General features: G+C 55.9%; 2 protein-coding genes across 3 annotated transcripts; one reads left to right on the top strand and one right to left on the bottom strand.

The window, feature by feature from the left end:
• Positions 1–489: 489 nt before the first annotated feature.
• Positions 490–6,288, bottom strand: ZMYND15 (zinc finger MYND-type containing 15). Of its 2 annotated transcripts, XM_043476570.1 has the most exons (13): positions 4,989–6,288; positions 4,335–4,569; positions 4,089–4,244; positions 3,709–3,869; positions 3,060–3,212; positions 2,658–2,738; positions 2,403–2,519; positions 2,196–2,284; positions 2,010–2,108; positions 1,679–1,832; positions 1,538–1,596; positions 1,148–1,308; positions 490–787 (listed from the first exon to the last, which is right to left on the bottom strand). In XM_043476570.1, the coding sequence occupies exons 1-13, from the start codon at positions 5,572–5,574 to the stop codon at positions 616–618; spliced, it is 2,223 nt and encodes a 740-aa protein (XP_043332505.1). In that variant the 5' UTR covers positions 5,575–6,288; the 3' UTR covers positions 490–615. The 2 variants fall into 2 exon arrangements, with proteins under 2 accessions (XP_043332505.1, XP_043332495.1); XM_043476560.1 differs by having other exon boundaries at positions 4,089–4,569.
• On the top strand, positions 6,165–10,128 carry CXCL16 (C-X-C motif chemokine ligand 16). Its single transcript, XM_043476610.1, has 5 exons — positions 6,165–6,766; positions 7,109–7,247; positions 7,566–7,648; positions 8,966–9,385; positions 9,840–10,128. Exons 1-5 carry the CDS (start codon positions 6,700–6,702, stop codon positions 9,905–9,907), a joined length of 777 nt encoding a protein of 258 aa, XP_043332545.1. The 5' UTR covers positions 6,165–6,699; the 3' UTR covers positions 9,908–10,128.
• Positions 10,129–10,404: the final 276 nt, after the last annotated feature.

Below are 10,404 nucleotides of genomic sequence, written 5' to 3'. Positions count from 1 at the left end.
TTTCACTGAGTCTAAACCAAGGCTGTGCGGCCCCAAGGAGGTTGTATGCCTCCCCTGCCCCCGCGCCCCCTCCCCCACCACTCCCCCCAGAGAAGTCACTTTCTGTTTCTTGGTCTTATCTTGACTTGGATCCGGTCCCTGATTGTTCCTGGGGCCGGGAAGTGTCTTATCAACACACATTAGAAGAAGTTTGGGGTCGGGAAGATCCCCTGAAGGAGGAAATGGCAACCCACTCCAATATCTTTGCCTGGAGAATTCCATGGATAGAGGAGCCTAGCGGGCTACAATCCATGGGGTCGCAAAGAGTGGGACACGATTGAAGCGATTTAGCACGCACGCACGGGATTACCCAGGAAGGTTAGAATTCCAAGCAAAGAGAGAGGGGATAGCGGTCGAGGAACTGAAGAAAGCTGGAGGAAAATGTCGTCCTTAAATCCTTTTTCTCCTCTCTCCATTTAAGGACCCAAGGATGAGCCTTTGACTCAGTGATTTCAAACAAGTAATTTTATTCAGCTTTTCGTGTTCCGCCAACCGGCCTCGCCCTCGGCCTCCCCTGTTTCGTGTTCCTTTCTGAGGCGTGTCGGGGCAAGAGGGTGGACTGCTATCTCTCGGCCCTCACCTGCGCCGGCGGGACCCCCGCCCAGGTTTCTTTTCTCCTCGGCGCCTACGGGCGGGGGCGGGAGGGGCGGTAGGAGTTGGGGCCGGAGTCACCGGCCCGGGCGCCGGGCGGGCCCCGCTTCCCTGCGAGGGCTTGTAGACCAAGTGGAAGATGAAAGCGTTGCAGTACCTGAGGGGGCGTGGCTCCATCAGGGGCGGGGCCAAGAGGCTGGGATACCCCCAAGGGTCCGGGCTTCTAAATTCTGCGTTCCCGGGGGTTGGGGCTAGGCTTAGGGCTCCGCGGGCCAGCCAGGGTGTGTGTAATCAGGGCTATATTTTGGTGGGTAGAGGACCAGGGGTTGGAGAGATTTTGTGAGCTGGTTCTAAAGAGGGGTGTGTGGGCGTTGTCGAGACCCTCCAGTGGGGGTCGTGAGGAGTGAGGGCGGAGGAAGCAGGGGGTAGGGCTGGGCCAGGAGGGCCCCAGGACCATAGAGACGAGGGTTGAGGTGGGCTTTTCAGGATGAGCAGACAGAGAGTACGAAGGCCTTACCAGGGCATGCAATTGTCTGCCGCTCTGAGGCGAAAGGGGGAGCGGAAAGGGTTGGGCTGTGGAGGGCTGGTCCCCCCTCCTGTGGCCACCGCCATGGTCTGATCGTCCATCACACAGCCATACTCGCTGCTCTCGGTGAAGAAGGCCGGCACTCGGAGGGACTGGGGTGGGAGCGGGGCCTCAGACACTCACAGAAAAGCTCCCACCCCCATATACCTCCCGGGGACCCAGAGGACTCCGATGGGGAGAGGCACGAGGCAGACACAGGGTCCAGGAGGACCCGTGGGTGCACCCTACATCTACAGAGCAGATGATGGGGAAGAAGACACTTTTAGAAAATAAGGGACCAGGCGGCAGGTGAGAGAAGGTCTCGTTTGCCCCATCCCCCACCTGTAACCGGGGCAGCGAGCTCAGCCAAGTGTCCTTTAGTCCAAAGCCAGAGTTAAATCCTGCGGAGGGAAGGAGAGCAGAGAGAAGCTAGCTTCCATGGCCTCCTCGCACCTTCTCCACGCTCCCACCCCCGGCTCTTACCGATGACCAAGTCAGGCTTGGGCCCCTGGAGCAGGTGGTAGGGCCTTGCAGACACCTTGATCTGCAGGTCTCTGCGGACCCCTTTCTCTTTAGTCCCAGAGCTGAGCCGTGCTGATACGCCGGAACAAGGGCGGACAGATACTTCAGGGCCATCCTGGAGAGTCAGAAGTGGGAGAGAGGCCAGTGGAAGTGATGGTGCTGGAAAATGTGTCAGGTAAGACAGGGGAGAGAAGGCAGGGATCAGAAGGGCACAGCCCAACCAGGATGACAGCAGAGGGACCAAGTCTGGAGACTGGGGTGAGGGGCAGGGGGAGGGGGACTCAACCCTCACCCTCTGGAGGGTAAAGTGCTGCTGGTCACTTTCGGGGGGCAGGCCATCACCCACAAACTGCAGCTCCAGGGCCATATGGGGGAGCAAGACCAAGAGTTCCTGAAGGGCAAAGAGGACGAATCTGGGTTCCACCCCGTGTCCACCTCCACACCCACACGCCCACTCTTCAGGCCTGGAGGGGCTTACCCAAAACACCATGACAAGGTCAAACTCCTTCCCAGCCTCCACCACGTGGATTTTCAGCGACTGTTTGTTCTGGATGTTGAGCTCAGGGACTGGTGATAAGCTAGACACTTAAAAATATGGCCTCCTCCTCCCCTCCCTCCTGTCCCCTACCGGCCACCTGGCCCCTCTGCTCCACGCAGTCCTCCCCCCTGCCTTGGCTCTCCTTACAGGACTGGGGCACCAGGTGGGTGATGACGTAGTACACAGTCAGCGGGTAGGTGAGGAGCACGGCCATGGGGGAGTCCAAGCTGAGGCCCCGCCACGTGTAGTAATCCTGCCACGAGCCTGGGGAGAGTAGGCTACTGGGAACCTGACTTCAGGCCCCCTCCAGCCTAACAGCCTCCTTTCTCAGCCACCCAAGACCTCTGGCCCTCCAGATCACACCCCAACCCCGCTAGCTCCCTCAGGGCCCCTCCGGCTCACCAAAGAGGCCCCTGGGTGAATCCGGGGGCACTGGAGGCATCAGGGCGGGCCCATCCCCCTGGAAAGGCTGGTAAGGATCTCCTGTGAGGATGAAAGATGATGAGCCTGGTGTCAGGGAGATCCCCACCTGGCTGCTTCCTTCTTCCAAAGGAGCTGTGTTCCCTGAGAGGACCTGGAGCTGCAGCAGGGGGCTGGGGAACTGCCTAGGGATGGGGCTTCTGGAGAGGGTGGGCAGGGGTGACTTTTCTGAGGGTTGGGAAGGGGCAGGCAGTGCCCTGGTGCTGGGGGCGGGGGGGATCTGGTGTGTATGTGGAGGGGTTATCTAGGATCTGGACAACTTTTTGGTCTCCCCTCCTGCCCTCTAGTCTGAGGGACTCATGCCTGGAGAGCGGCCCCACGCACCATGGAGAAGAAGGCTGAGGGAGGGTGTGCTGCCCCTTGGGTGCCTGGGGGCACCAGGGCCTGGAATCAGCATGCTGAGCTGGGTCCAGTAGCCACGAGTGAGGCCGCGGGAGGCCAGGAAAGCCTCCTTGTTAAAGGTTTCACTGGTCACCTCTGGAGAAGGATGAGGGGAGGGGTTGAGGGCCCGGTGGCCAGGATTCCGGACTTGGGCTCACCGCAGCCTCTCCCCAGGACCCTGGGCCCGAGTCAGGCAGAAAACTAACATTTCTGAGTGGACAGCATAGTCCACAGAAGCCATATAACAATTCCAGGTTTTACCATTTGCTAATCTGCCTATTTTACCGGTGAGGAAAAACTCTAAGAAGTAAAGTGATTTGTTTCAGGTTGCCAGCTTGTGAAGCTGAGAAGCAAGTATTTGTATCTCTACCTGAATCCCCTAAGTTCTCTCAGGGACCTGGGCACTCAGTCCTCAGCTCCAGAGAGGCTATCTCCAGCCCCAGGGGTCTAGCTCCCAGCCCCAAATACCCAGCTCTCAGCTGTTACTCCAGGGATCAAGACTGAAATAACAGGCACTTAACCTTCAAGCCCAGGACCCTGTTCCAAAGACCTGGGTCCGCTTCCCCCATCCATTCTGACCTCCTTATAATACCTGCGGTGTAGGTAAAAGGCAGGGTTGCCAGTTCTCCAGCCCTCTCCATGAAGGCTGCAAGCCTTGGGCACCAAAATCGGTGGCTTACGTCATCTGGGCATCGCTTCCAGTCCGCACGGAGACAAGCCTCTCCACAGTACAAGACAGCACCGCACTGGGGGCTGGGGTTATAGGAGGTGGTGGGGTACTCCGTGTTAGTGTATGTAGGTCCCCTGTCTGCTGTCCATCTGTCCTGCAACTGCCCATATGTCACTCAGTCTGTTTGTACTCTCTGCCTATCACGGCGTGGTATTTTTTCATCTTCTTGTTTCTCTGTTCCTCATTCTCTCTCTGTTTGCCTGCCCTTCCTCCCCCTCACTCTGTCTTTGCAGGTTGCTCACCAGGGTGTCAGTTTCACTTCAAAGCTGTGCCTATGACAAACATGGCAGGTTCGAGCCCGGAGGGAGGCAAAGGTGAAGCCTGGCCGGGGACCCCACGTCCGCATCGGGGTCTTGGCTAACTTCACTCCCAGCCTTGGGACTAGATTCTCCAGCTCCCTGAATGAGGGTGGAGATGGCATCAGGTTGGGGGTGGGGCTCAGGAGCCCAGGCCCCCAGGCTTCCCCACCCTCTACCAGCTTTCTGTACCCATGCAGCTGGGCATCTCCCACAGTAAGCTGTCGGGGCTTTCGGGGGTCTCCGGAGCCCATGGGGCAGACCATGCTGTGGCAGAGGAGAGCATAGGCTCGAGGAGCCAGGTTCTCAGCCCCTGAGCCCCTGCCTGTGCTCCCCTGGGCTCCTTCCATCAGCAGGTCAATGCCCAGGATGGTGCCATGTTCATCCGTCACCAGTAGGAGGCAGGAAAGGTGCAAGGGGGCAGCATCTGCAGAAGACAGGAAAAGCCAGGGGTGGAGGGGGAAGATTGTCAGGGGCAGGGTACCAAATCAGATACTCCTGGGGTAGGAGAGGGGACTAGGTAGGAGGGCAGGCCTCATTGGAAGAGGACAGCGGCTCCACAGAAGAGCATTTGCCACCGGGCAGAAATGTGGGGGTGTGCTGTGGGAACTTCACATTTTTCTTGAGGTGTTAACTCCCGACTTCTGGAATTTTTTTTTCTTTTAATGTTTAAAGTTGGTGAGACTTAAAAAAAAAATGTGGATCAATGAAAACATCTTTTCAGGCCAGAGTGGCCTGAGGACCACTCATGTGTGACTCCTAACTGTGTTCTGAGGGGGCAGAGGAGAGCTTCAGAAGGGGGGTCTGCTGGGCAGGGGGCACGGCAGGGTCATCCTGGGTTCTTACCACTTCTCCGTCCCTTCCTCCTCTCAGGCCCCGGTTCGTCTTCTGCCCTGTCCTCTTGGCCATCCTCGCCACCTCCAGCCTCCTGCTTGGCCTCCTCTGGCTCCCCTGGAGGGGTGGCTTCCTGCGGAGACTCCCTGCTGCTAGGGGCCAGCTCCCCATTCTCCTCTGTTTCTACCTTTTTGGTGCCTGCACCCTCCTCCTCTCCATTCTCTTCTTCTTCCTCTTCCTCCTCCTCCTCCTCTCCTTCCTCCCCTTCCTCCAGACTGACAAAGCTGACATAGGGACTTAGGTCTCGCAGGTGGAGTGGGGGCTCATCTCCCAGCAGCCGGGCAGCTCCCAGGCCTGGTCCAGGGCCTGGCTCTGCCCCTTGCCCCAGGCTGATGCCCACACTGCGGTTGGGCAGGACGTGGAGCACCCAGAGGGCCGGGTCCTGGGGCAACCTTCTGATCTGAGCCTCCAGCTGCCGCCAGCGACCCTCAGGGCTGGTCCCTACAGCCCCGCGCTCTGCCACGAACTTGCGGAACCAGCCAAAGAGGAGGGCAGCAAAATCAAGGAATTCATCCCGGTATCCAGACACAAACTCCATGTCTTCAGGGACACAGGGCCTGGGTCAGACTGAGCAGAGGAAGGGATGTATGGTGAGGGAGAGGCACCCGGGATGGTGTGGGTTGGAGGGGTCCCTTAGGGTGGTATCTATGGATGGATGTTGGGAGCCAGAAAAGAGTTTTCAGGGCTGAGGATGCAAGTTCAGGATGAGAACGGGGCCAGACTTGAAAGTGGGTGATTAGGGTTATAAGTGAGTAGTCAGGAGGGAGACAGTATTTGGGGCTCCAAATCTGAGGTTCAAACCCTCAAAGGTAGGGGCTGAATTGAATTGAGGATCGAAGTGGGAGAGAGTTAATCCTATGGGGAAGAGTTTTGGACTCGTCTGTGGGGTGTGGGAGGAGCATCAGAGGCAGGGCATCCCTTCGCCTTGGACCGGGTTAGGGTTGGCGATGAACCCCAGTACACCTAGCCCCCGCCCCGGCCGCTCCACTGCTCCGGTACCTGCAGCCGCCACCACTTTTCGAAGGTAAATACCTCGGGGTGCGGTGTGACGTCAGGCTGCCCGAGCCCACGGGCGGCTGCTCGGGTGGCCACGCCCCAAAGTCTTGCGCCGCGCGGAGGCGCCCGGGTCAGTGTCTGCGCCGCGCGGCGCGCGGACTGGTGCTGCCAGTCACTCGGGCCACGTGAGAGGACCCGGGTCAAAACGTGAAAGCCTCTCTAAGGAGCAGGTCACAGGGACGGACCTGCGGCGGGCGGGGCAGTGCTGCCGTCCAGCCGCGCCTAGCCGTGCACCCTGGACTTCCTTTCGCTTTCTCTCGCCTTCTTCCATCATTCCTGGCTACCCCTTCGACGAGGCTCTGGGCTGGGTGCGGGGGTGCTGGCGGAGGAACTCCACCTCCCGGGGTTTCCCCGCCGCCCCCAGGCCGCCGATCACGCGGTTGCGACGGTACTGACCCCACTGTCGGTTTGAGACGGTGAGGACGCCGGGAGGGACGCGCTGCCCCCTCGCGACCTGCCTCGGCCGGCCGGGCCCCGGCGCCGACGACCGCCGTGTCCCGCGGAATCACAGGCGAAGCGGGAGAAGGAAGCGAAAGCCACTGAGAAACCGGCTGGTCGTCCGGCTCCGGAGAACGTCGGGGAGTCAGACAGACCGCGGCGGGCAGAGATGCTGCTGGGCCGGGCATCCCGGTTCCTCTTGGTCCTACTATTTGTAACTTGTCTCACTTCTCCAGGTTCGTCAAGGGCCCGGATCCCCGAATCCGGGGAAGGAAATGGGAGGGAGGCACTAGCGCCGCGGGGTTGAGTTGAGTAAGTGGGGAGCCAGGGTCCCCAAGGCAGCCGGGGCTCGGGGAGGGCCAGCTGCCTGGGGTTGGAGATGGGCTGGGGAACACCTGGGTCCAGGTGTGATTACGGACATATTTGGGGAGAGTGAAGCGTGGGTTGAGCCGGGGTCGGGGCTCAGATCCTGGGGTTTAGGGGAGACGCTGTAGCGAGGCTGTGGGTTGAAGTCTTAGTAGCAGCTGCATGCGTCCCTTGAACCGGGGGCCTGTGCGAACCACTTCGGTCCCGCTCAGGCAATGGCAACGAAGGCAGCAAGGTTGGACGTTGTCTCTGCGATCTTAGAGTCTCTTCCCATTCCCCCCGAAACGAGCAACTCATGGGAAATCTCCGAAAATACCTGAAGGCATATCAGCGCTGTATTTCCTACGTCAGGTAATCTCACCACCCACCCATGCGAGGGCTGCGCCGGTACATCCCCCCTCCCCGCCCCCGCCCTTCAGGATCCTCTGGTCAAACTCGATCTCCTGGGAGGGCGTCTAGCCCCCGCCCCACTCCTCCAGGTCACGTTCGCCCTTATTCGTTGCACCTTCAGTTTCCCTTTTCCCCTGTCCCACCTACCTGGAATTTCCCAGTGCCAGCAGAAACTGCTGAAGCTCGGGAGTGACCTCACTTCTGGAACCAGGAAAGAGCTGAGAATAGCGGGGGTGGGGCAGCGAGTGGGGACACATCTGAGACCAGGTCGTTCCTCAGGTTCCAGCTACCCTACAAAAATGTATGTGGAGGCAGCACTGACCGCTGGGTTCAGGAACTGATGCGCTGCTTTGATAGTGGAGGTGAGAGCTTTCTCCTGTCCTCAGGGCTCCGTGGGTCCACCTTACACCCTTCTTTGCCTCAACCCTTTCCTCTTCAGTATACTTTGATTTAAGTTCCTGTTTACCATAAACGCTTCACCATCACTTTCATGATTTTTGCCAATGCATCCTATCACTGTGCATTTACTTAATGTTGTTCTTGAAATCAAGGCACTATTTTTATGTTCCAGTATTTTATGGTGGAGGCTTCCCCAGTGGCTCAGAGTTAAAGAATCTACCTGCCATTGCAGGAGATAGTGGGTTCTATCCTTGGGTTGGAAAGATCCCCTGGAGAAGGAGATGGCACTCTTGACTGGGAAATCCCATGGACAGAGGAGCCTTATGGGCTACAGTCCATGGAGCTGCAAAAGAGTCAGACATGACTTGATGACTAAACAATAAGAACAATTTTATTATGGAAATTTGAAGACATGTACAAAAATTGAAAGATTTGTCCAGTGAACATCCATATAACCACCACCTAATTCTATGACTTATTTTTATATTTGATGTATTTTATATATGTCCATAATAAAGCAAATTTATTTTATATTTTATAATATTGAGTTTAAGGCATTTTAACTATATTTGCTTTATTGCCCACCCATCTGTCTATGCATCCCTCTATCCCTCATCGATCTGCCTAATATCTTTTTGGTGCACTTCCAAGTAAGTGCAGGCTTGATTATACTTTATTCCCAGACATTTCACCATGTATATTATTAAGGGTTGAGTTCTGTATTTTATTGTTCCTTTGAGGTAAAATTTTAAAACAATGAAATGAATAAATAAGTGTATACAGCCACTTTTGAAAAACTTAATGGCAACTTGTCCTAAACAGGAGCACCTGTGAAGTCACAAATTTGATATGCTGGTTGTATTTTACTCCTAAAATAATTACACAATCATTAAAACACCAAGTGTTCTTCCAGGTCCCAGCACCTATCTGATTTCATTTACTCTTCCTGGCTACTCTGGCCTTTGTTACTAAAATTATCCCTAAGTTACAGCTAAAAGAAATGAAGCCCAGAGAGGTTAGGAGACAAGGGGCAAGGTCACAGATACTTTGTAGCAGAGTCTGGGTTCTAACCGGGGTCTCCTGACTTTCCAGGGCATGATTGCCGCAGGGGTTCCATGTTGTAGTTGCTCACTTCCATCTCCCCATATTTTCCCTCTACCCTCCTTTCCTGGCCTTCTGCTGTTCCCTTGATGTTCTCCTTGACCCGCTACCCTGCCCTCTTATCTAGTTCTTCACCTTGTCCCCTTGTAGCCCTAATTTCTCACTTCTTGCTTCTTCAGAATGTGGACATGCTCAAGCTAGGGTGGTGGCCCGCCACGGGGATGCACCTCTTCGCAGCACCCAGCTTCCTGAGCCCACAGAAGCGGCACCTTCAGACACAGTCACCACTTCCAGGACGTACCTGCCATCCACCCTGCAGCGTACCCAGCAACCCACCCCTCTGGAAGGAGCAGTGTCCTTGGACAGCAAGCTCATCCCCACCCACGAAACTACCACTTACACTTCGGGCCACAGTCTGGGGGCAGACCCTGAGGCCAGGGAGAACCAGAAGCAGCTGAAAGAAAAAGTGGGTCCTGCAGGTGGGACATCAGCCTTGGTGCCTGTGCTGTCCCTCTTGACCATCATTTTCTTCCTCACTGGAGTCCTACTCTACGTGGTGTGCAAGCGGAGGAGGAAGCAGTCCCTGAAGCATCCCCCAGGTAAACTGGGCTTCTGAACCCCTCCTCCAGGGACACAGAGCCTCCCTGGTAGGGATTCTGCCAGCAGTAGCTCTCAGGCAGACCCAGAGACAGATACAGACGATGCCTGCACCATGGACCACAGGCGATGAGTGAAGAGTCAGCCCGACTACAGAGTAGGGAGGGAGGGACGCCATCACAGGCCCGGGGACCAGCCCTCGAAGCCAGGCAGTGCTTGGAGCAACATCAAGATGGCAGCTAGAGCAGACTAGTGGGAGATGAAGCTGTGGACGAAGGTGGGAGCCATTCATTCAATTCACAGATCTTTACTGTTGAGCACCTGCTGTATACCTGGTCTATAGCTAACGTTTTGGACTCTGATTCCCCAGTTTAAGCTGTCACCCCTTGACCCTGATACCCTGCCCAACTTCCCTTGATCTCAGAGCTCATCTGTTAATTTCTTTATCTTTTCCAGATCCTGCAGCTTCATCATACTTATACACCTGCAGCAGACGAACCAGTGCACAGAATGGAATCTTCTGAGGGTAGATTATGATTTATTCAGCATCAATTAATATACTAGAACAATTACTGGCACATGGCAGACACTCTTTACTTATTGGTCAGTGTTTAATTCACAACTAACCAGCCACTGACCTCCCTTAGACCTTTCCTCTGTTCTTTTGGATTTCTTCTATACCATGATATAAAATTGCTGTTTATTTTATGTCTTGTATACATTCCATATTTTTTAACTACTAAAACTTATTTTTATAATTTTTGGCTCTTCTTTCTGCAGACATGGGTCTTATTCCCTTGCCCCCTAATCATGCCTGATTCTTGGCTTCAGCTTCTCTGCTGATGGCCACCTGGCATCTTACCCCTCAACATCTCCTCCCAACCCCCACCAGCCTCCATGTCCCATGACCCGTATATCTTGCTCTTGTCACTTCACACCACCCCAGTGTTCCTCCCTAGCTTCCACCCTCTCCTGCTTCCTGCCCTGACCCCACAGTAAAGGCCTGGGCTTTTCTACCCTC

Source organism: Cervus canadensis, chromosome 1, assembly GCF_019320065.1.
Source record: "Cervus canadensis isolate Bull #8, Minnesota chromosome 1, ASM1932006v1, whole genome shotgun sequence".
Lineage (NCBI taxonomy): Eukaryota > Metazoa > Chordata > Mammalia > Artiodactyla > Cervidae > Cervus > Cervus canadensis.
The sequence above is the reverse complement of the archived record's forward strand: the minus strand, read 5'-3'. Positions and strand labels throughout refer to the sequence as shown.